At 36.3% G+C, this 27,729-nt stretch overlaps 1 protein-coding gene across 1 annotated transcript; it reads right to left on the bottom strand.

Annotated features, from left to right (window-relative positions):
- Positions 1-4,012: 4,012 nt before the first annotated feature.
- On the bottom strand, positions 4,013-5,701 carry LOC105317704 (uncharacterized). Its single transcript, XM_011414437.4, has one exon. It carries the CDS (start codon positions 5,699-5,701, stop codon positions 4,013-4,015), a length of 1,689 nt encoding a protein of 562 aa, XP_011412739.3.
- Positions 5,702-27,729: the final 22,028 nt, after the last annotated feature.

Genomic DNA, 27,729 nt, shown 5'->3' with positions numbered 1-27,729 from the left:
AATGTCTACATTTGTCACACTGTACCCACTTTACAAAATAATGGGTGTGCTATTTCGAACAGCATGTGGGGTGAACATTTTACAGATACAACACAGTTCTTCCTCAGAAATAGAGACGTCTTCGGATAGGAAGTATTGCCTTGAAGATGTGTTGTCAATTGGCTGAACATGGGAGGGTCCAGGTTCCTGTGAATGACCTTTTGTTTGAGCTTATGTTTTCCTCCTCTTGTTTCCACACTTTAGGCTTTTACCATTCTTCGTAGAGGTGGTAGGGAGCTTCTGATTTTTTATGTTGTTTCTCTGTTTTGGGGCTGCTGCTGCTGAAACATGCTCCATAATTTTTGCTGATACCTCCGGCTCAGTAATTGCTCTGCCTGGTGTAATCTTGCTCAAGGTTTTGCGTTCTTTTTTGGCCTTTAATCCCTCGGATTGTATAGGAACAAGCTCTCTGGTTTGCTTTGCAAAAAAATCCTGACGATTGTTGTTTTCATCTGCATCAAAATCGGAGTCACTCTTGTCTTCTTCCTCGTTTCTTTGAGTCAATACCGAAGAAGGGGCAAGAGTTTCTGCTGGCACCACATCAGCATTAAAAGGATAAATTCCACACTTGCGGAAGGCAGACTGAAGATTTTGAGCTGATAAAGCTTTAATTTACAGTATGCCTGGCATGCCAGGGCACAAACATCCTGTTTGATGATTACTGTTGACGTTGTTCTCATCTTTTGGTGGCACAAATTGTTATAAATTTTCTGTAGAGGGCCATAGCAACCAACATCCATGGGTTGAAGAATGTGACTAGTGTGCGCTGGCAAATGTAAATACTGAAGAAATATAACAGAGTTTGACCATCCACTCTCTGTGACATCACCAGCTGCTCCAGGTGTTGAACCTTCCATCAACTCTGACCTCATCCGCATGCCAGGAAAAACAAAATATGGTGGAATGGCAACCCCAGAGGCATTACCACATCCCAGTATGGTAACCGTAGAGGACTTTCCTGTTGTTACGGCTTGTGGCGTGTCTCCAGTGCCGGATACTACATGAGGAGGTGCATGGTTGTGTGTAATCCCCTTCTCGTCCACATTAAAAATTCTATGGGGCTTATCAAATAAGTTGTACTTTGTGAGGATCGACGACAGTTCAACAAAGTATCGTTTTACATTTCCTGGACTTGATGACTTTGCGCGTTGATACTCCAATGCCTGTGGCTTAACAATAGTTGTATTACATAGTTGTCATAGACCCGATATATCAAAAAGCTACTTTTATGACTCCTTGAAGAGATCTCGACAAACGGATAGCACATTAAATAATATCCAATATACTAATCCATCGATTACAATAATTAGTTACTTTATAAAAAAATGTATAATAGAGCATCGTGGCCAATTTTATTGAGTATTAAATTATGATATTCTACTAGAACGCCAAAGATCTAGAAATGACGTCGCTAGCGTGCGGCGACTAGCCTTGCTTCACGCTTTACAAAATATATTATCTTCAGAAATCTTGTCAAAATGCATTAAATTTTTCAGATCTGAATTGAAATAGGCAGATATCTCAAAGCACATTTCGTGTCACTTTACGCGGATTTTTCCCGATTTTATCGCATCTGTGACATTACTTTTTGATCAACCCTTGTATATATGTGGACCTAGTAACGCGACCTTCACTGGCCTACGATATATTTAAAAATATAGGCCAATTGACAGAGTTTGGGAAACCAGAAAGTCAAGACAACTCACCCCCATTGAAAAAGATATATTTTATAGGTACATGTATTTCATTGACATATAGTGTTAATTTTTCGATGATTTTTGAAAATTTTAACAGGAAATCAAATATTACAATTCTAAATTTCATTGTTAAATACATCATAGGATTCAGAGCTTGCAAACATTAATAAGTCGTCATTTTGAAGAATTATGTCACTCTAATTATTTACAGCTTGGGTTTTATCATAATTTTAACTAATTATCATTATCGCATGAATAATATAACGCGATTGTTTGATCGCTGATTTCATAATTAGGGCCCCGCAAGGATTTGCGGGTGCCCTATAGTAATCACTCTGTCCGTCCGTCCTTCTGTCCGTCCGTCCGTCTGTCACTCTTCCGTCCACAAATTTCCTGTTTTTTTCTAATAACTTTTTTTATGGTTGCCCAATCAAGTTCAAATTTGGTATGGTAGTTCAGTAGGCAGAAATACATATTTTGATGCTAAGTTTGGTTCTCTATGTCTTCTGGTTTGGAGCTGGGGTGGTGGGGTAGATTCCTAACTATGCATAAGAAGAATGGGCAAAGAGAGCTAACTGCTGAGAATGAATGGGCAAAGAGAGATAACTGCTGAGAATGTTACCATTGTATACATGGAAGGCTGTGCAATATTTGTCCTTTGGGATTAATTAACCTTCCACAGGAAGAAAATCCTAAGCTTTATCTTTATCTGTCACATTGAGATTAATTACTGCACTGCCTGTGTCTGCAAATGAACTTTGTTTTGAAGTTAAGGTCAATTTTGAATGATGTGTAGTATTGTGTACATTCTTTGAAATATGGATTTGAAATATAATATTCATATTTTTTTGGGTTAAAATACCGTACACAATGATTTATGATAGTTTTATTGAATAGAGGCAAAGCCTAGGTATCATTGCATTGGTATCAATTCTTTGTTTTTTTAACAAATTTTATTTCATCCCATGTTAACCCACTTTATCCCGTGGATATGACTCATTGGATATTTTTTTGATATTCCACAGTTATGACTTTACAATGGGATTTGCCTAGGCATAATGAAGTAAAAATAATGTAGAGTTTTATAAACAGTGTAAACATTGATTGCGGTGTATAAAATATGGGATAAATAGAATCTCATGATTTGTAGTATAATATGATTTTTATCCAACTTGTGTGTTTTATCCCCTCACTAAGGCTCAAGAAAAAAACACTTTAATTGTTGGATGAAAATCATATCCAACTACAAATCACGAGATCCTATATATTCCAGTTCTTTACATCTTCTGCCGGGCATTTATTTTTCATCATTGTTAATATAAAGAGGATGGAATTCAAAGTTTTTTTCACTTCTCTATATTAATTGTCATAGCGGGGCCCTTCCTGACTGGTCAGTTTTCTAGTTACGCTAGTCATAATTAAGTTATTTTAAAACTTAAAGCAATGTGCTCAATTTAAGTTGCTCCGGTTTCTTATATCATAATTTTTAAAGTGTATAACTTGCCAGGGTTTATAACAGGAAAGAAAATGACGAAACAATATGTTTTAATCATAATACATACAAACTTCGCTGATTACAGATGAATTTGAATAAAACTGCTTAAGTAAACTGATTGAAAGTTTTAAAAGTCTGTTAGAATTTCAAATTACAATCTATCAAAAATTAATATAAAACCTAAAGAACATAAATTGCGTTCCGATATATGAGGGAAAAATTAATTTTCATTATAAATTTTGTCGTAATACGAAAAAAATGCTGGGAGCCCATGTTTTTATGATTGGGGCGAGCTGTCTTGAGTGGAGGCGAGTTGACCTAAATTGGTGGCGAGTTGTCTTCGGTTTTAACGGGGGCGACTTGTCTTGGGGGCGAGTTGTCCTGATTAGGGTAATTAAAATTGGAGCCATTTCCAACACGGGTAAGGGTTTGTAGAACCTACAGCCTTGGGGGGAAAACACTGCACAAGATCATGAATTAAATTTGGCTTTGTTAATTCTATTCGGTGCTATGCTTTATTATGTCCACAATATCTCGCACATATTTAGCAGTTTGCATGTAGAGACTGTATATATAAACGAACGAAACAGTTTAGAATATTTTCATCAATTGTTTAATGAAAGTCAAAGTTAGTACAAAACTGAAAATATAGATCTATGAATATATCGATAACGATTATAGAATGTGGAAAGGTGCATTTTTAATTGTAAGTTTATTCAAACTCTGATTAAAATGTCCATTAAGATGCACGATGAAAGTTTACGGCAGATAGTCGATGTTTTCACGAACAGTCGTATTTCTTTTTGTCAACTATTCCAAGGACGATCTGTCGAATTGCCCTACGATTTGGCTTTCCATTTGCTAACAGTGGAAATTCTTTCAAACTTATGATCACATGCGGGACATACAAGCATCCAAGCAGCTTATTCTCTGTAGTTATGTTGAATTCTTTTCGGAGGTAGTCTTGCATACTCTCAGTGGAGTCCTCACTCTGTGGTCGGTAAATAATGGCTGCGCTGGGAACCAAATCTCCAGTTTTTATGTCCTTAATTGGCATCACAATGGCTGCGATGACATTACCCTTGGATTTGATAACATTCTCAATCTCGACAGGATATATTTGTCGACCAAACACTTGTATCATCTCTTGACGCCGTCCCTCTACAATCAAAAAGTTATCATCTGTCACAAAACCGCCGTCATCTAGTGAGAACCACCCGCTTTTCCTAAAATATTCCTCGGATTCGGATAAAATTGTATGATTGAGATATCCAGGAAATCTTTTAAAAGACCGAATCCATATTTTGCCTTGTTGACCTACCGGCTGAAGAAATCCGTTGTCATCTGTGACTTTGATCTCCACTCCAGGAACTGGACGACAGCTAAGGACTTTGTATTTAACACTAGCCTTATCGTCTGCCGTGTAAATTCTGGTCGATATAAAGCCCAATTCTGTTGAAGCGTATACAACTTGATATTCATCACAAATTTTGCCAATACTTTCCAAACTTGAGGAATATACTACCATGCTTCCCGTGATAATTCTTTGTACTTTTAAATTTATGTTTCTCTTCAATATCAAATCTATCATAGAAGGAGCTAGAAGAGCTTGTGTTGCGTTCTCTCTTGCTATGATACCACAGGCAGTTAGAGCTGCTTCAGCCATCGAAGTAAGATGGAGTGCATTTGTTAATGTTACCCGAGTTCCACCACTACCCACTTCCCAATAGGGGTACCCACCGCCCCAAAAGAACGGCCTGTCGTTGTACAGTGCCTCTTTTTCGTTATTTGTTTTGAAACCATTAACGAAATGAAAAGAAAGAACAACCAGGGCATGGTGTGAATGCGGTATTGCTTTAGGAAGGCTGGTAGTACCCGACGACATAAGAATAATTGCAATGTCCTCGGGGTCAATTCTCGGAAGAGCTGCGTCGATCTCATGGGAGCACAAATCTTGAACATTGTATAGCGATGGTAAAGACTCGTGAGGGAAAAATAAAATAACATGTTGTAACCCAGGAACATCCGAAGAATCCATTTTATCAATGATGCTTTTGACAGCGTGATGGTTTTGTCCATCGGCACCTGGATCAGTAATGAGTAATTTTACATTACCGATGCTATTGAACAATCGGACACAATCCTCTTCTTTTTGTTGGTATGGCAAGCACAGTGAGCAACCACCCGCCATCTGCACTCCCAAATCAGCAATTAACCATTCTGGAACATTTCTTCCACTGAGTCCAATTATGTCTCCTCTCTTAATTCCCATTTGAACTAGTGCTCTAGCAAACTTTGTTGCTTTGTCGTAAAGTTCCCCGCATGTTAAGACGGACCTTTCATTGTTTTCATCAAAGAAAATGCATATCTCTTTATTTGGAGTATCCTTTGCACTCTTCTTGAGTAAGTCTGGGAAACTGATGTACGGAACATCCAAAACATCGTTAGAACTTAAGTAGCTGACAGACATTTCGATCGTTGAAGAGAGTTTAGGCTGCTAACATTTTACACCTGTTTGTATGAATGAACATATACACGAAAAGTTCTCAAATATTATAAATGAATGTAAACGGAACATCGGGGTCAGATGTTTCTAAAACGTGGAACGGAATTTGGAGTGGAACGGGGAACAAAAAGATCAAATGAACAAGAGAAGAGAGTTTTAAGACAGAACTCGAAGTTACAATGTATGTCTGTTGAAAGATAAATCATCTAATCATTTGTAAATAAGATGTTATTTAAAACTCCCATATATACAGCATACGATCTGAGGAAAATAGTTTTAGATTGACTTACAGCAATACTTAGCATTAATTTGATATAAGAATTCGAAGTTTCTGAAGTCTGTTCCACTTTTCGTGCCATGATTTAGTTACACCATGACCGGATATGCACAATCTAATAACCTTTCATCATCAGTAGGTCAAAGCCCTATATATTTCACCCCTTTAGAAAGCCCTATATATTTCACCCCTTTAGAAACGTGCAGACGAAATGTACATGATTAAAAAATTAGGAAAGACGAACATGCACGCTATTTACAATTAAATTTTAGTGATTATCTACCAATCTACAAATCTACCAATCACATCTCGACACACACTAAAATTGCATATTATAATACATAATTATAAAAACCGAAGAATTTTACAAAATTCCTGTGATTTGATTACCACCAATTATTAAACATACTGTAGATTCCTAATTAAACGCGAGGGATTAATATCCGCGTAAAATCGCAAGGAGCACCCTTCCCGGATTTTTCAAATCTCGCCATTATTTTTATAGAGTTAAGAACTATAAGAAATAAAGATAAAAGTTCCGCGCTCGCAATTTTATATTCTCGCGACTTGATAGAAAACAGCGGGATCGCGGAATTAAGTACTCGCGTAATATAAGGAATTTACAGTTCTTTGACATTCTATCTTATATCAGCGGCGTAGCTTTGGTTTGTTTAATGTGAAAGCAAGGAAGAGGGTTTAGGGCCGCGTTGAGGCACCCAATGAGCCCAGGGCGAAGCCCCCGGAAGCTGGCGAGCTTTTAGCATTTCAGACACTTAATTTTGAGTATCCAGAAAAATGAGTTTCATCAAAATAACCACAGTTTTTATGTTTAAAATGCTTACTTCATCACCATCATAAAATTAACGATAAAGAATAAAACATAGTGTCTGATTTATGATGAGATTAATTTAATTTTTATCTAATAAGTCCTGTGCTTTCTCTCCTACTGGTCTATAACATTTTTGTCTACAAAAATACTCTTATAATACAAAAAAATAATTATATGTTTAAACTTTAAGATTCCGTTAATTAATTCTCGATAATCTATTCATAATCATTGTCAACCTGTCACTCAGGTTATGGAATTGTATGCAAATAATAACATAAAAAATCAGAAGAGCAATTAATATTTTTTTTATTTATCGAAAAAAGGCAAGTCGTCTTTGCTTTTTCTTGGCAAAATCTGAGATAACAGCTGCTACATTGACTGGTATGCCTGTAAATGTGTATAGTTGCTAGGGACGACATTCTTTGTCCCGTCATTGTTGACCTGAGGTATATCTTTAAGCATTTCCAAACATTTGAAAATGTTAGGATAAAACAAAGCTACAAGCGAAAAAATAAAATCAAACTTTGTAATTGAACAAGCTTAAGTCCTAGCCATTGCCCTGTTGTTCAAGATCATCTAAAGAAGACACGACAACGTTGTATGCGGCTAAAAATGTATTCTTATTTATATTAATTTATTTGTGTTCAATATTTATAATATTTTAAATACTATAAATTTTTTTATTTCCCCTTTTTTTTAATACAAAACAATGTGGAAGCACGTGCTTCCGTGCTTCAATGAAAGCTACGCCACTCTATATTATATGAATTCCATGTACTCTCTGAAAAGAGAAATGATATATTGAATGAATGAAAAAAGAATAAGTGAATGAATGAATGAAAGAATGAAGTAACATTCGATGTTAAATTATATTTATTTAACTGCATCCGAGTCACAAGGTTTTCAAGATATGGACATGTGCAGTGTTTAATCTTTAGAATGTCTTTTTAAAATCGGTTTCTTCTTACTTTTCAGGGCCATAGTTTTTGCTTGGCTAGAGGATGTTATACTGTGCATGCCTCCGCTGAGCATGCCTTCCAGTACAGCAAGGCCATGCAATCTGGGGATCTCGTAAGGGCATCGTCTGTCCGTTAAGCCGCCACCTAGCTGCAGATCTGTAGCTCTCTGGTTGAAAAAATTCGGATAGACAAACCAGAGAGCTACAGTTCCAAGCGTTGTAAAAACCTCCGATTTACGCCGCCGTTTTTGTGTCGCTCGCTTCGGGAATTATATCCGACTTTAAAAGCATTCAACCGCCTAAAAAATTGGATTTATTAATTAAACATATAGTTTACCCTAACTCTGCTAACTTTGCTTTCCTTTCAATGGTTCATAACGGCCATCCTTCGCCTTGGAATGTCATCGTTTTAAAAAACTCGCCTTATGACAGCCATGTTTACCTAGTAGCGAGATCTCGGGTGCGTCGATTTACCCAAATGGACCCAAATGAACCCAAATTCAAGCAGAAAACAATTAGGCTATAATAAAATCCTCATAATTTAAGGAAATTTGGAAAAATAAAAGCCGAAGGTTCATAACAATAATTAAAATTATTTTAAAAAGTTGTTTTATTTTTATATAATATATATATTTATATTATTTGAATATAATTACATACATTATATACCTTTACAAATCGAGATAAAATGCTCATCTTTATTTTTCAAAAACAATTTTTTAAAGATATACTGAAATAATTTTAATTATTGTTTTGGACCTTCGGCTTTTATTTTTCCAAATTTCCCTAAATTATGAGGATTTTATTATAATTGTTTTCCGCTTGAATCGCCATTTGGGTCTTTATTTGGGTCTTTATTTTTCTTAATAACGGCTAACAACCCCATGAAATGACTAAAACAAGTGATAATATTAGTAATAAGGATTTACATGTAATTATAATTGTTTTCCACTTTAATCGCCATTTGGGTCCATTTGGGTTCATTTGGGTCCATTTGGGTAAATCGACGCACCCGAAATCCCGCTACTAGGTAAACATGACTGTCATAAGGCGAGTTTTTTAAAACGATGACATTCCAAGGCGAAGGATGGCCGTTGAACCATTGAAAGGAAAGCAAAGTTAGCAGAGTTAGGGTAAACTATATGTTTAATTAATAAATCCAATTTTTTAGGCGGTTGAATGCTTTTAAAGTCGGATATAATTCCCGAAGCGAGCGACACAAAAACGGCGGCGTAAATCGGAGGTTTTTACAACGCTTGGAACTGTAGCTCTCTGGTTTGTCTATCCGAATTTTTTCAACCAGAGAGCTACAGATCTGCAGCTAGCCGCCACCGCACTCGGAGCTAAACGCATAGACGCACAAGTCACCGTTCCGGATCACTGGATAAAACATATGGAGGGTAATCGTGTTCAAAAATCCAGACATGTAAACTTGTAAATCTGAATATGCAATCGTGTTGGTGTCTGAACCTGAGTGTAACTGTGTGTAACTCTGATCGTGTAACTTATAAAACTCGGGTATAAACACATGTAAGATTTGACTCAGTTCCTTCGTATGATGCTCATTATGCAGCATTGTTGTTTTCATTAGTTTATTAAACCTTCAACTATGCACACTTTTAATCCGTAGTTTCTGCATTTGTATCATCAGAATCGGCAATAGCACATCTGACATGATACGAATTGACAAATGAAAGTCTACATGACCATATATGGCAACTGCCTTGCTGCGGGAAAAGGCATGCCGTAATCGCCGGAATGGACGAAAATAAACATAAAATTCAGCTAAACTGTTGTAATAAGCTTTTAATGAACGACATTTTTCTATCGAAAATACCGGTATTATTTTAAGAAAAATGATTGAGGTATGATTGAAACTGAACCAAACAGGGAGAGGTTTATGTATATAAAAATCGTTGCCGATGTGACGAATGCGCTGATTTCTAAATTTTTCTAAATAAAGTAACAAAGCTGTCCAAACTGCCAATCAAAGAGTACGGATGTAGGATTTCAGTCTCCGAGTCCTGAGTCTCCGAGTCCCCCACCTAGGTATGAGGCATCACTTACTCATAATACGTTCATTCATACATGGCATAAAAGGTTACAAAGGTTAATATATAGAATATGCAATACATGACTCAATATAGAGTACCAGGGCTATCGTTGCAGACACAGAATCGCCAGATATGACACTTGTTTATAAACTTTCAATTTGGATATTATTATGCCCGTATTATTCACCTGGTTTATAACATCATTTAGGAATACTACGCAGTGCTACAAGAGTCACAGAGTTCATTCTGTTAGTTATCATTACCACCATTCAGTGCGCAGTACCTAGGTATACATAAGTGACCAATTTGTAATACAAGCAATTCAAGGTCATAGCATGGCTATCTGTTTACATATAGAAATAATTATTTTAAAATACGTACATATTGTATTGCATGACGATTATTTTACAAAATTAAGTAGCTGCTTTATGGTAAACAGTACATGTTCACGAGTGGCTGTAATGCTGTATAATAATAGTTCTCCGGAAAATTTTTATCAACCAACTTCATTAATAGAACCGACATTCAGGACGTCATACTCATATCCCGTAATGATTGCTTGAAATAAAAAAAATTGCATATTTTCATCTGCATATAGGCTTTTTCCCTGTATGTTGCTGACAATGCCAAAACGAATTTTAAACTTATTTAAAAATAAATTATACACATTTTAATTTCACGACAGTTAACCTTTAACCTTTGGAATGTGTCGCTTCTTATGTCTCACATTAATCAAATTCTTAAAACCATTGCCTTTAAATATAGTTTGTTTTTCTTATTGATAACTTTGCAACTCGGTTATTTAAATGACCAGCTGACCCACCCCGTGTAATTTTTCGCAGGGGGGGGGGTGTCTTGTCCAAACTTTGTGATAGCGATAAGGATATTTTTGGAGATATTTTCTTTATTCGGCCGAGCTCTATACTTTAACAATTTGTTGCATGTACTCTTATAAATTTATGTATTTTTTTTCCAGTTCTAAGAAGATATCTGAAGCCGATCGAATTCTTCACTCGCATCTTTTATAAATTCTCTTGATCAGGTGTACACCAAGCTCATAATTTATTTTTCCAAAAAATCATTCTTCCTAGATAAGAAAGGTTGTTATCCAGAGATGATACATTCAATAGGCCTACCTAATATTTTTTTCGGTGACGTCACTGTTTCCATATATGGTCATGTCAGAATTCCACAAACTTGTAGACTTTACACTTGTAGATGTGTAACATGTCAGCCGTGCTATTTAAGAAAACGGAAATATCAATGCAGAGACTACAGAGGAAAAGTGTGTATTATAGTGGCAAGTAACATGTAAATAACAAACAGCATTTTACAGCAGCAATTGTGCATCTGTAGGAAAAATTAGATTGAAGGCCTGCAGGGTCAACTCTAAAGTGTTTATGCCTGAGTTTTAAAGGTTATACGATCAAAATTACACTCATTCATACTCAGGCTAACACACCAACACGACTGCATATTCGGATTAACAAGTTTACAGGTCTGGATTTTTGAACACGCTTACCCTCCATAAAATCAACGCGAAGGCATTATGCGTAAGGTGTTAGAGGCCAAATTCGATCAACTGATTGAATTCAGAGACAAGATCCTCTGCAGCTGGGTCATCCACTTTACTCATGGAAGCCGCTTTTGACGACTACTGGGGATCCGGGCTCGACAAAAAAGGCACAATGTACACCGAGATGAAGGCAGGGCCAGGCAAAAACATCATGGGTCAAATTCTTACCGACATTGGCCGATCACGACGTCCGAACGCAACGCAGAGGAAACACTTGGTAAGAAACCAGAAGATCAGATCCTAATTATTAATAAATTTCATAATCGCAAGTGTAACTGTACGTTTTAAGTCAAAAATGCACACATGTAATTAATCAATGGATTTTTAAAAACATTTTGTCACTTACTTGTAGAGGGCTTAACTCCTTAGAAAAAAGAACAAAATTATACACATGGTTAAATGACATTGATGCTGATTTAATATTATTACATGAAAAACATTTTATCGAAAAACATGAATTTAAGTATAATGCAAGGTGGTTTGGAAACTCGATACACAATTTTTCTGATTCGCCATTTAACAGAGGCATCTCGTGTTTAAGAAAAATATTGAAATAGAAAATCTTGATACTCATAAATCAAATGATGGAAGGATACTTTTTTAAACTATATTTTAGAAGACAAAACTTTTTCAATAATAAATATTTACGCCCCAAATAATCAAAATGATCGATAAACGTGTTTTGAAAAAATAAATTCATGGATTCGAAAATTCTCTATAAATAGTGAAAATATCTATATAGCCGGATATTTTAATTGCAACCTAGAAAAAATTTATTGACGATCAAAGTATAAAGACGTTTAAAAAATACTAACAGGTAACAGTTTAATATTGATGCATGGTCTACCCTGAGACCACGGATATGGATATAGGATATACCTGGTGTGATAGGGAAACGTACCCAAAAGCCGCATTTACTATGCTCTTGTCTCAGATTCCTATGCATATTAAGTAAAAAACATTGTACTCCGAGAGATACCTGGTACGCACTCTGGGGGAACGAGAATGTCTAACCAAAAATGTATTAAAGTAACTTTTGATATCAATTCTAACCAAAGAGGACCCGGATATTGGAAATTGACCACCTCCCTTCTAAAAGAAAATCAGTTTGTAAATGGGATGAAACAACTTATACGGAATTTTGATACAAGTAGCAATGCTCACGCAGACTGGGATACTCTAAACAGCAAAATTAAAGAATACTCAATAAATCAAAGTAAAATGATAAATAAATCCTTTAAAATTAAGATTAAGGAAATTGAAAATAAACTGAGTGAAATAGATGGGTCAAACACAAATTCAATAAATATAAACAAAAACGGCAATTAGAAAAGGAACTTAGATCTTATCGATAAGAAAACAAAAGGTGCTCTAATTTATACGTTCACGCGCAAAGTGGATCGTTGAAGGAGAAATTAACTCTAAAGACTTCTTATTTTCTAAAGCTAGAGGCAGCACATTAGAATAACTGTTCCGGTATCGATGTTTATGATAAATAGACGATAGATGTGAGAGGAATAAATGGTCACAACTCGTGATGAGTTTTCCATCTTTTTATTTCATAACCGGAAACTAAAACTAAAACTTCTAAATACGGAACCAACATGGTCGAACATTATCGATCCGGAATTCTGGTCAGACTATCATATTACAGATATGGTACATCCCCGCCGTGCGAAAAAAAAATTGGAGAATTTTTTGAAACAACATCAAAGACCAGAATTCCAAAATCAAGAAATGACATAAATGATAAAGATCAAGTGAATCTCAACAATAGGTGAAATATGGACATCCGATGAAAGTACATTGTTACAAAAAAAAATAATTCCATTGTTAGTAATACTAGTATTCCATGGTAGTCAACCTGAAGAAATAGACATTCTATAGTAATGAAATCAGAAGTGAATAAAATGTACGAAACATGTATACACCATTCATTGGGCCCATCAAACACTCTCACATTTACACAACATGATATTCAAATCAGAGTACATTAAGAAGAAAACTAATCTGCAAATGCCAAGTAAACAATGTAGATACAACTAGAGACGAGCTCGTTGCAAGCAACGATTAGGTCTTCCGTCGTAGCTGCGTCATACTTGTGACGTAATACAAAAATTGATACCTGACCATGGTGCAATATTAGATGTGTAAACACTGTGTAAAAGAAACAAAGTACATGTATATAAGCAAATACAGATCTTTCAAAGTTGTCTGAAGTTTGATTCGCCGCATGTTGTTTTTTTGCATGTGCATTTTATTTTGAGAAACTTATCTAATCATCATAATTGACTCAATATACACAGAATATGGACGACAATTATAATCACACAGTGGGTATGCCCGGTATGAACGTAAAAAGACCAAACATTTTACTCGCATTTTTAATCGAAAGCAAGGGCCAATGAATCTTTTAGAATGTATGCGGAGATCATCGAAATTTTACAGGGGGTTCTGAAGAATAATTTTGTTTTTTGAGGGGGGGGGGGGGGGGGGGGAAGGGGCATGCGCGGATAAGAAAAAATTTCCTGGGGTGGGGGTTGAGTGTCTGACGGTTATTTGAGTTTGCCTGGGGATGTCCGAGGCATATTTTTGTAATTTTATATTGTACATGTAATGGAAAGAAATTTTGCGGGGGTTAGGGTTGGGTCTGGAAACCTCACCCTACTCTTCTAGATTCGCGCATGGGGAACCGATGCCGGTAATTTAACGGTAATTTTAACCCTTTTTATTTAATTAATCATTTTCAAAATTATCGGAATTCCAATATTACCTTTAAACGCAGTTAAAACTTAAAATACGAACCATTTAGTCTCGGTGAGTATTCGGCCAACATGCGTCCGCGTACGAAAGAAATGGCAACATTCAAGAAATTTGGATGGACGATCTGGGTCCTAGGTCGTCCATCCGATTCTTTTTCAGACTAAGAGCTACAGAACTGCACTTAGAGAATGTCAAACTGATTATGTCAATTTATTTTGTCTCAAAGAATCGGTTTTTTTCAACAATAAAGATTTACCTTAAAAACAAAAGGAATCGGGCACAATTTTCAATGTTAGCATTTTACAATTTAAAGGTCTAATAAAATTTTGAATGAAGTTTCAAGATACTACTCTTCGTTGTTTTATACGAAATATTGCATGGAAAAAAGATTTACATCGCATATATATTATAGAACTAATTATTTCTCTTTTTTATTTACATCAAAATAAATCCAAGAAAAAATCTAAATATTTTTTTTCCTTTATATGTGTTAATGAAAACGTTGGTCAGCAAGGGCCGGTTCTATGTCGTGCAAGCACCTACTTAATAGATTGTTACACGGATCTACCACTATGACAAATATCGAAAAGGCAATATTGTGGGTGAAGGATGAAAGTGTAGTTTGTTTTTTAGGTTTATTTTTGATAATTATATTTATCTGGATCAATTTCCGTTATGAAGTCAAGCATATATTTTCATATTATTATTGACTTAAAACATGTTGGAAAAAAGAAATATTGTATCAAGCAGTTAGTTATTATGCGCAGATCATGCATTCCTCTATGGTTTTCACAATTGCATGTATCAGTTACTACACGTTTTTGCTTACGGAGAAATAAATTTCCAAAGAGATGATATAGTTATCAGTTAAGTTCCAGATTGTCTTCTGCACATGCAAGCACGTGTGTAATCCTGATTTAAAAATAGGTATAATGGCCGGGGGGGGGGTCATCGCAACAAAATTGTGTATTAGCGTACTAGAGTGTACATTGTTAATTAATGATTGATGTTGAATTGTTATTAACAAACAAAATCATAAATTTATAATAACATACACTAAAATGCCAGGGAGTTCTGCTGGACGCGATTTCAGTTGTCTTCAATTAATAGGGTGTAAGGATGCCCGCCTACTTAATACATATGCTCACGCGTCAACCGATTAAAAATGACTGTATTTTGGATTTATAAATCGTTCTAAAACATTCGATCTGATATTTCGTTGTTAACAATTCAAAACTTTGAACGATTAAATTTGTTTTTATACCTACCCCGACCCTCGAGGAAAAATCCATTCAGATCAATGGAAATTTCATTTACAAGACTCCGCGCCAGAATCAGAATGTCTCATTCATTAATTTTTTCCTAGTTAAAGTGGACGAGTCCAAAATAGGAATAGAATAGGAATACCATGTGAACATATGCCGTGAATGCAGTTTACTTTGCGTCTATTTTTTTTATTTTGAGAGTCCTTTTTATCATGTTTATCATGGCTTGAAAATGACGGAAGGCCCTTGAATGTTGTTATCTTTATGCAGGCACGTAGCATCCTTTTTGAAAGTGGGGGGGGGGGCAGACTCATCCAAAAAATCTTGACAAGCAAAAAAAAAAAAAAAAAAAAAAAAAAAAGACTTTCCCAAAATCTTCAAAATCCTAATCCGGAAAAATTAGTTGCTGTGAGAAAAAGTGTGGTTGGGGGGGGGGGGGGGGGGCACCCACAAGCTTGAATTAATAATTGCCTGACGATGCATCTTTAATGTGTCAACATTTATATTCATAATTGATGAAAACGTTATATGGGATGTAATAAGCAACAATGAGCAAGATTGTTCAATTAAAAGGGCTTTTCACATTGCACGTGTGTAATCCTGATTTAAAAATAGATTGCCATATTTGAAAGGTCAAAAAAAAAAGAGGGAGGTGTCATCGCAACAAGATGATACACATTGTCTAAGTAGTACAATGTCAGTAATAGTTGGTGTTGGATTATCATCATTAACAAAGAATCATCAGTTTGGATTAATTAAAACAAATATAAATTCATATAATTGGAATATTTACTGGAGGGGCTACGTACAAGTAATTCGCCGAAGTGGGGTACGTGTGACCCGATTTTCGATCAATTGGGCGATTTCATTCATCTGGAAAAGGGTTTCACTCGCGTGTACAAATGTAAATGTACATCAAACAATTGCTAGTCATTTAAGTGTGTATGTTAATTGGATAGATTTCTTCTAAAACATTCAATCCAAAGTATAATATATGTAGTTATTAGTTGACACCCTCCCAATGGATCTATGCCGATGGATCTATCTGAGATTTCAGCTGTTGCGTGAATGGTAAAGAAAGACTTCGCGCCATAATACGTCTCATTCATAATTTTGGCTCGCCGATTAGTGGGCGAGTCCAAATAAGGCAAGAGCACATGATGTGTAGATGGTCTTACCCACTCTATTTTCTTAACTGGTCATATAATAAATAGAGATATCATGGATCTTTCACTTTTGTCGGAGCATGTAATAAATGGAACCAAAAAATAAAGTAATTCCAATTGAATTAAATTGAAGTTAAAATGTAAATACCCCCTCCCACCTACGGATTAGGATTTTCAAAATTCCCCATTTTTTAAATTCCTTGTCACGATTTTTTTTGGATAAAGCTGCCCACCTACCCCCTACCCCCCCCCCCCCCCCCCCCCACACACACACACACTTTCAAATAACGATTCTACATGTACGTGTTTGAATATCCTTTCCTATATGGTTAGAAATAACAAAATGTCTTTGATTTTGCATCTAATATATAACAAATTCAATTTTCAATTTGGCTGTTTGAGATTATTCGATACATGTACATTCCTAAAATGATTTAAAATAATGAAATGATTTAATTTCCAGTGATATACAGGTACATGCACTCGATCGAAGAAAAAGATTGAAATTGCTTCTAAACTCTGCACGTTCATTTTAATAATTTATGATCCGCAGCGAAAATTAAATTTAATTTCTTATAAGATAGCCTAATTGATACATGCATGCTTCCATTGAATAAATTTGGGTAGTCAGGCAAGCTTTTTGGAAAGCTATTGCTTGTATAATATTAAGGTCAGACGCGACCTTCATGTATCTTCCATTTTTTCCTATCTCCACAATGTGAATTAAGATTTCCACTTTGTTATTTCATAATTAAATTTTTAGGTAATATGATTTTTTTGGTTTGGATATAAAGTGTTCAAATTAAAATATATAGTATGACTTAACTTATAAGCATTCAAATGCATTTTGCGTGCTATTTTAAGGGAATTTCGAAATATTCTAGCTCCAAAACGAGCCTGGTAATGTACTCTAAATTTTTTGGAATTAACAGGTTTAAATGTTAATAAATAAGGAATGAAATATCATGGAAAATTATATAAAATTGAGGAACGTCTCGTCTGTCCTTAATTAAAATAATATAAATAGACATCATAAATCCCATATCAAACGACATATAACCACTTGAATCTGCACGTCTTTTAATGAATTTATGAACAGCGGGAAATTCAAATGTAATGTTAGCTGCAAGTCTGTACAGCCCTTGTATGAAAAATTTCGGATGGTACTCAATTTTTCCAGACGGAGAGCTACATATATGCAGCTAAGGTAACTAATAATGCTTCCGATGAAATACTTTGTTTAGTAATGCAAGGTTTTAAGAGAGCAATACTTATTTGTTTAAAAAATAACACCCTAATACTTCGCATTTTATTCGCTGTTTGTAGAACAAGCAGAACCAGTATCAGTTCGATCCCTACCGTATGTACATTGTTCGAATTTAATAGTCCTTACATTTCATTGCTTTGCATGTACAAAATATCTTTTAAAAATTCAACACCGAAAGTGTTTATCTATATGGCTATTAATCTATATGTACATGTACACATAGCGTACACATGTGATTCAAAATACCCCAAACGGAAAAATTCACTTATTGAGTCTACATTTTATAGAACTTGCAAAAAATACATTGCGGGTCTGAATGTTTGTTAATGTGTCAATCTATCAATATACAGTTTGTTAATTTTTTTCGATTGCTGAGGCTACATCGTTTTTGATGAACATTGAACAACATTTTTCCATGCCATTATTTCCACGGAAGATAGCGAGTACAATTATAAAGCACAATTTATTTAATTATCTCTTTAATATTGTGTACTAGTATGTAATAAATAATTTATAAATTGCTGCCGAAGGTTGTTTGGTATTTTCGTTTGTAGATGCATTGCAAGTAAAAAACGTGAAACGCGGGGCAAGTCATCATTAATATCCCTAATAACCGTTACTTAAAAATAGCGGCTTTGGATTCAAATATTATCGTATACGAATATTAAGTTCACTTTTTAAAATCATCTCCACGATGATAATATTATATCCATCGGAAATCAGTATTTTGTTTTGCTTTAAAAGAAATGTTCTATCGGGAGCAATCCCGCGTTCGTTTAAATTGCCAGCGTACATTTGTCATGTCAGTTATACACATTGTGCTTTATATGACGGCCGTGTATACGTACTGTAGAAAAGTTGAGTTTAATTACCATGCATTCGAACCATTTTATTAACACATCTCCCAGTACTGAAACAATTCAAAATGTCTCTGTTACAGTAACACAGTGGGGCGTTAAACATGTGTACGTCCAGCTCTACAAGCATATGCACTGTCGTCAAGGCGACGGCCTGAATACAGCTAGCGACTCTTTTATCGATCGGTTACCTGAGTCTCGTAATGCATCTAAATATAGAAAGGGGCACAGTTATGAAACAAACAACAAAAATAAGGTCAAAGACGTTCATCTTTATGAAATGAATATGTACATATGAATAAAAACATTTGGGAATTTTATGTAGAATTATTTTTGCGCGCTGCATGTATCAGTTAGTGCATTACAAAAAGCCTTTTCATAACCTCCTAAACGTGCGCACCCCCACAAAAATGGACCAAACTGAAAACAATTGTTTCTGCAAATACTGGCTATAAATTACGAAAACATTAAATTGAATACCACAGAAGGATTCAAAATTAATTTCTTTACAACTTTGCTTCAATAATGCATTAGAAATTTTTATTCCTTTACAAGTTATTGACAAGAAACTTTTGACGCATCTAACTCCCTAATTATAGGGGCCAGCCCCTTTTTCTGTATACCGAATGAAAGGTCTTGGTAAGACCAAGATCTTTTAAATTACATGTTATAACAAGTTTTTATCAAGTAGAAAACTAACACGGAAAATACGCGAATTTTTTTGAATTTTTTTCGTACCTTTGTTTCAACATCTATACCACCCCTTTTATTTGCATTTAAATAATAAATAAAATATATCTCGCACAAATTCAATGTATTAGCTTCCAAACCAGCCCATCTTTGAGACTCTGCCAGTCATCGTTATAGCTAAACCCCCCTGGACAAAAGAAGTCGTTAAATTTTACTAAAAGGGGAATAACTCAAAACCGGATGGGGATTTTCCTCAACTAAAATATGCAACGACAACATCACGCGGCATGTTATCAGTCCTGAAAATTTCAAAACAATCGGTGAACAAACGAGCGAGATATTAAGGATCAAAGTTGGCGTCTAGAAGAAAAAAAAAAATAATAAGAAATTTGAAAATTTTTCAGAATAATAGTAAGGTCTTCCGTTGGAAACGGAAGACCTTAATTAAGTAAATGCAATTGTGTAACACACTGACATTTTGTTGCAGTAGTGACTATTTTGGAAAAAGCTAGAATTCATGGAAAAAGTAAACATTGCACATTGGTGATTTTCTGAAAAAGCATAAGTTTCAGCAATAGCAAAGTACTGTACTTACAGTGCTATAGTATAAAAATGAAAAATGGTTTTGAATATGTATCAAAATGAAAAGACACAAGTGAAAATACAATGTGTAATCTCAAGATAAAACAGTCTATGTTCTACATGCACATTATAGGGCAATGTGCTCAAAAATACATGTACAAAAAAATAGTTAAGCAAGTAATGGTGGGGGATACATGTTAACACGCTGTCGTGCCTTTGCATCCAAGTCATTTTTAGAAACCAAAACGAGTTATGGGAGGGTTCTCCACGCAAAGTGACCTTATACTGTGCATCATCACCAACTAGTCTTTGACCAATAACTCGTTTGATCTTAAACTGACTTGAAGAGTCCGAGGAAACAATGTCACCAGCTGTATGGTCTGAATTCCTGAAACGTAATGGTTTGCGAATAGAACCCTTTGGTCTCGAGATAGGTGTGGGTAGCGACGCACTATCCTGGGATAATCCTGCCTCTTTTGAGACAACTTTGGTTGGTAGGGGCCTATCCTGGGATGGTCCTGTCGCTTGTGTAACCTCTAAGGTGGATTGGGGTGGTTCTGGAATTGGTGTCTCAATTCGAGTAACAACTTTATCCATGAAATATGGCATAGGTGAAGGTTCACGAACAAAAGCCATTTTTAGCCTGTCCATATGTACAGTATCCTTGCGGCAAATATTGGTGGTGGGGTCCTTGAGAGTGACCATATGTGGGCTAGGTATGCTGTGTACAACAAAAGGTCCTTCAAACTTGTGTTGTAGTTTCTGTCCTTGTCCTTTTGGGTCCATTGATAAAAGTACATAGTCACCTACTTGTAAATTCAGTGGAAATGCTTTTGAATTGTATCGCGAGACCATTTGGTCTTGAGCCATATGGATGTTTCCAAGCACCTGCTCGCGCATTACCGTCAACTTTTCACTGCAATTCTGAACATAGCGGTGCAAGTCTAAAGGAACATGCTTAAGGTCAGGCTCAAAATGTCCGAATAGTGGGAAACGTGGTCTCTCAAGAAACACAACCTCAAAAGGTGAATATTGAGTAGTGGAATGTACTGCATTGTTCATGGCAAACACGATCATAGGTAAAACAGACTCCCAACAGGACATATTGGAGTGAACGTATGGTGTTAGTTTTTCTGCAAGAGTCCTGTGAGAGCGTTCACATGCTCCTAGACAGTGATGAATGTAGCTTGGGGTGAATTCCTGCGGTACTTGAAACAATCTACACACAGTTTTAGTAACTTCAGCAGTAAATTCAGTTCCATTATCACTAATCAATGTCTTGCACACACCAAAAAAACAGAATAATCGAATCAAAGCAGTAGACACCGTCACTGCATCTTTAGATGCTAAGGGTTCAGCATACATTTATTTACTGAAGATATCCACAGCTGTAAAAATGTATTTCGAACCATTGCTGGAGATAGGGAGTGGTCCATAAATGTCAACTTGCCATACATCAAACGGCTTAGTAGGTGTTTGGAATGCTGTAATGCCCGATTTGGTGGGTATTTTAGTCTGTTTTCGTTTTTGGCATTCCAAACATGACCGGATGTAATCTGCTACTTTTTGGCCCATCTTTTTGAAGAAGTAGTGCTCCCTTAACCTGTCCAGAGTGTCTTGAATTCCCGAATGTCCCGAAAGTGGTGAGTCATGATACAGGTTAATGATGGTCTTGATCATGACATCTGGGAGAACTATCTGAAAATGTGTCATAGTCAGTGTTCGTTTAGCTTTAGCATGTCGTGACTTCAACAGAACACCATCAATTAATACGTAATCACTTGATTCCAACATTAACTTTCGACTCTGTTTTTGAGAGACTGGTAGAGTTCCATGTTGAATGTATTGTATGAGGGGAGACAACTCCTCATCAGCAGCCTGTAATGCACTGAGATCATTCACAGTGTATTGAGTCTTCTTAAACAACTCCAGAGACTTTAACTGTGAAGGTAAGTCTTGGTCAACAGAATTATCACTGCTGTTTGTATGTAAAACATTAGCCGAGTTCTGTGAATCACTGCAGGATACATCTTTGCTTGCTGTATCGTCACTGTACAATTCACAAATGTTAGAATTATCAACATGTGTCACTGTACTGTCAATATCAGTTGTGCACATAAATTTATCATCTTTGTGGGAATTATCACAGTCTCTATCTGTGTCTATAGAGTATTTCACATTACAGTCACTATCTGTATAAACACTATATTTCACGCGAGAAGTATGCAAATCTATTTCAGTGTCGGCATCATATGGATCACTGTAACTGTTGGTTTGCGAATTGTTACGCACACGTTTACAACGGCCTTTTGTGAAGACTCTTTGGGGTTTGAACTGTTGTTGGTCAGTCGGCGAAGTCCCAGGATGAACAGCTGGTAGTTGAACAATTGTAGCTCTGTTAGCCTTTACGTCAGTCTTGTTTTGTAGGAAATCGCAAAACTGAATTCCTTTTCCCTGTGTGCTGTTTCCAACGTTGTCCTGCACATATGGAAAAAATGCATCATCCTCTTCAGGACTGGAATGAAGGATGTTGTGTTCATCCTCATGAGTAATCCTAGATAAAGCATCTGCGACACTCATTTCTCTTGCACATTTGTACTTCATCTCAAAAGTAAATTGCTGCATTCGTGTCAACCATCGGTCGTATAACGCGCCTTTCAGTGGATTGTTGTAGAGAGGGGCCAGAGCCTTGTGATCACACTCAACATAGAATTTGTGTCCTCGTAAGTACTGTGCGCAATCCATAATACTAGTCACCATGCGAAGCAGTTCAAGTTTTGTTTTGCCACCGGGAGAGGCCCTTTGATCCAAATCTGATCACACGAACTTGCGAATTCATTTCATGGGAATCCTCTGGTGGTAGAATTTGGTATAGCATGTATCCAATACCATGGGAGGAAGTATCCACAGACAGAACGAAAGGCAAGTCAAACCGTGGGAAATCCAAAACAGATGACTGGAGGAGTTTGTTTTAGGGTTTCCACTGATTGAGTATGCTTCGGCATCCACCGGAAAGTAACATCTTTATGCAAAAGTTCATGTAGGGGTTTAGCAATAGCACTGAAATTTGGTATGAATTTACGAAACCAATTTAGGAGTCCCAAGAATCGTTGAAGTTCTTTTGCACTCTTTGGAATGGGATAATCCTGAACAGCTTTCACTCTGTCTGGTGGTGGTCGAATACCATCTCTTAATATCAAGTGTCCCAAAAATACACATTCTCTACGAGCAAAAACACACTTCTTAGGTCCTAACTTCAGTCCGGCTTCACGAAATCTTTGGAATACTGTGGTAAGGTCTTTATGATGCTGTTCAAAAGTGGATGAGAAAATAAGACAATCATCTAAGTAGCACAACACAGAGATATATGAGAGTCTATGGAATATCCTATCTATGAGCAACTGTAGGGTGCCTGGGGATGTGAGAAGACCCATTGGAAGTCGATTGAATTGGTAAGTTCCAAAACATGTATTGAATGCGGTAAGCTTACTGGAAGCTGTGGCAATAGGAAGCTGAAAAAATCCCTGAGACAAGTCTATGCATGTAATGTAATTTGGAGGGTTGTCAGCAAATGATTCCGTCAACTCCTGTAGGTCGGGTATAGGATACTGAAATTCCTTTGTTTGAGAATTAAGGTAACGGAAGTCAACACAGAATCTGTACAGCGACAAGCTAGCTTCCCTAGAACCAGGTGTGAACTCCTGCTCATTTTTATTGCGCTTACGTACTAAAACTACAGGACTAGTGATAGGTAGGTCCTCTTTCTCTGAAACAGGAGAGATGATACCTTGTTTTAACAGTTCATCTAATTGATGTCGTAACACTTCTTTCTTGTCAGGGGTCAGACGAAAAGGACGTTGCAATTTGGGAACAAAATTGTCTTTTAGATGAATGTTGTGTTCAACTAAAGTAGTTTTCCCAAGTTGAGGGGATAATTTTGTAACAAAAACATGATTTTCAAACAAACAACTTTTCAAAGACTTCAGTTCACCTGAACTGAGGTTATCATTGTCAAATTGAAATTCATCAAAAAATTTCTCAGAATCATCAATTTTACATACACCATTCACATCTTGCATGCTTGCATGATTACAAACATTGGGATCAAAATTATGAACATGAGAAATGCAAAATGTGCTATCTAAAGGTGTAAATGTAGAAATGTTGGTACCTTTAGGAATAACAAAAGTAGTGTCTGTAGCATTTAGCAATTTCACAGGAATAGTGTTCTCAACAGAAACAACACCAATACATTTGCATGACACTACCTTTGACGTTGCTAGATTATGGTGTTTACACAAGCCATGGACACCTGGATATAAACAAGGTCCAGAAATGGAACCAAACATAACAGCCTCGGATTCTGGGGACAAAACAATTGCAGTCTTGTTGATAACTTTATAGTTTCTGTGGTAAATAATATCTGAACATTTACTAGGCTCAGAAAAGCTGAGTGAAATACCAGACTGGGCCAAAAAATGGGTTCCCAGAATTACAGGCTGAGATGTTTGCTCTAGTACATGAAAAACAACATGCATGTGTTTGTGAAGCCGAGGCACGTACAACTTCACCCTAGTAGTGCCAAGCATGGTAATCAAAGAACCATTAGCTAACTCTAGTTTGTCAAATGATAATGGTCGCAAAGCAGATTTAACTGATTTTGGCAAATGACTGTACAATGAAAAAGACATCAAATTTGTAGTGCTTCCTGAGTCTAACAAAGCTGCAACTTTAAAGTCATTAAAGTGTAAAAACAAATACTGCAAATAACCAACAGGTTCACTATCAGACAATAAATTTTGATTACATGAATCATCTAAATCACATGCATTTGATTGACAAGTCATATAATGTTTGATTCCGAGGGGAACACATAAATGAGTGCCCTGACATGGACGAGTCGGCTGTCCGCATAAACTCCCAAGATGGCGGGCGTCATTCCTGGGACTGCTTAGTTTTTTCGCTGGGTGCACTTCACTGCGCTGTGTCCAAACTGTTTAAAGAGCTGGCACTTCACGTCCGGAGCGTATCGACCCTCTGCATTCCAGTTGCATGACGAATGATCATGACCTCTGCCACGACACTTGGAGCACGTCAGTCCAGAGACGGATTCTGTATGTTGATGCTGCGATCTTGGCCGGAATCCTCCTTTGCGGAATCCTCCTCGTGGGATGTGGCGGTCCTGGGTGCGAGAGTTAAGCTGACGAAGGTCGTCTACTTGAGTAGAGAGCAACTCAATCTTCCTAACGAGGTTGTCAATGGAGGGCTATGTGGCAGCAGCAGCCATAGGTATGGTAGTACAAATCTCTGGGGCAGCAGTGGGCTGCAACAGCTCTAGAGGGTCAGATTTCCTGTAACCACTTGCGGCGCCAGACAGGGCGGATTCAAAAGCCTGGGCCAAATCGATGGGTCGGCCTGCCCGAACGAAAAACGCCAGCTGGTCTGGGAGGCCCGCGATGAAACGGTGCATGATGTCTCTGTCAGCAACCTCCAATCTCGTTCCCAGATCGACCACTGTTGCATAAAAGTCCTCAATGCGTTGATTTGGTTGCAATCTTAATGAGTGGAACTTCTCAACGTCAATGTGGAAACAACGGTTGTTGTTATACTGTGCCAGGAAAGCTGCACGCAAATTATTCCAGTTATACTTTACTGTGTCGGCCAGTCGTTGGTACCAGGACAAAGCCGGTCCTTGTAGATGTAGGTGAAAAGCAGCACACTTACGGTCTGTCGATGTTACTTTAATGCCGTGAAGTATCAGGTAGCTATCCAATTCATCGAGGAACTTCTGGGGGTCTTCGTGTACATGGCCGGAAAATCTCGTAAAATGGATTTTCTGTGAATCCATCATAGACGGCCTTGTTGAAATAACGGGTGTAAATTAACAGTTAATGATTCTCCACCATGTTCCGGTATCGATGTTTATGATAAATAGACGATAGTTGTGAGAGGAATAAATGGTCACAACTCGTGATGAGTTTTCCATCTTTTTATTTCATAACCGGAAACTAAAACTAAAACTTCTAAATACGGAACCAACATGGTCGAACATTATCGATCCGGAATTCTGGTCAGACTATCATATTACAGATATGGTACATAACAACAATATCAAAACCATCAGAAAAGGACAATAATTCATAACTAAAAGTACTGACATTTTAGGGGAACTGTGTAATACAGAACTCTATCAGTCTATAGGCATTCATGAAAATAAAATCAAGTCCTATCTCGATAAAGTACATTTTGGAAATATTTTAAATGAAGAAAAACAATCTTTGGAACAATTCCCTACAATAAACAAGTTTAGCTTTTTAAAAAAGCTTACCGTCTTTAGGGCAAACCATAAACACCAAATAGCTATCAAAGACAGTTTATTCTTTTTTATATGAATGTCACCTTCCTCTCAATAGCATGGCTAATGGAACATTTTTATGTCATAATGTGTCTTTTAAGCCTGCGTGTCTTAAATTGAGAAATGCGTACCCGAGCTTCTAAGTTGAGATCGACTAAAGTAGGGTAAAAGAGATCTTAGGAAGGGTCGTAGACTTGTATTATTTTGATAAAATCAAGGTTATACCTCTGCATTCAGCATCTTGTTTAACTGATATTAGTTTTACCTATCTAAGGTGCAAATATCTTTACCGATATTAGCCATACCGCATCATTTTTTTAATCACATTTTTGTAAGAATATATGAACGAACAATATTAGAAGAAAAACAAATAATTTCAATAGATTTGATAGAATATTACTTTTAACTAGTTGGACCTGAAAATCTAAGACTGAGAATCATTCATATCAATTTGTATTGCTTTTTCGTTTTCTCACTTTTTAAGATTTGAAATCTACGAAATTTGTTAAGTCGTACGTGAAAAAGATCATCAGAAAATTATCTCCCTTGTGCGGAACAGCATTTCAACCAATGATGTAAATGTAAATTTTCACATCATGTATTTTCTACCAATCACAAAGGAGAGGAAGTGCAGAGCCCGGAGACTGAAAATTATTTCAACTCTTTATACCGTCTTCCAAGGAAGACGGTAATGAATGTGATAGAGCAGTTACAATGTTACATGTAAAGTTAAATAAGTCACCTGGACTTGATCAAACTTTTTGGCCAGAACTTAGAACTCGGTTTTATAATTGTCTACTCCAAACCTTTAATGATAAAAATATGAATTCTTCACAAAAGCTGTCCTTAATCGCGCTTATATTTAAAAAGGGGGACAAAAAAATCTTGCAAATTATCGACCTATAAGTCTCACAAACACGGATTATAAAATAATCGCTATTGTTTTAGCAAATAGACTTCAAAAAGTAATAGACCGTGTTCATCAATCTGCTTATACATGTATCAAAGGGAGATACATCGGGATAAATGCTCGAACCATACATGATATATTTGATTATTGCAAAAATGAAAATTATAATGGAATTCCTCTTTTCCTTGATTTTAAAAAAAGCATTTGATTCTGTTGAATGGAATTTTATTTTTGAAACTCTCAAAAGATTTAACTTTGGTGATAACTACCTCAGCTGGATATTCATACTCTATAACGAACCAAAATTTAGATTAAAAAATAACGGATGGATTACAAAAACATGCTCCATGAATAGAGGCATTATGCAATGATGTCCTGTCTCTGCTCTACTATATCTTTTTATAACTGAAATACTATCTTTATACATTATGGAAAACAAATTT

Source organism: Magallana gigas, chromosome 4 (assembly GCF_963853765.1).
Source record: "Magallana gigas chromosome 4, xbMagGiga1.1, whole genome shotgun sequence".
NCBI lineage: Eukaryota > Metazoa > Mollusca > Bivalvia > Ostreida > Ostreidae > Magallana > Magallana gigas.
This window is presented reverse-complemented; position numbering and strand designations above follow the sequence as displayed.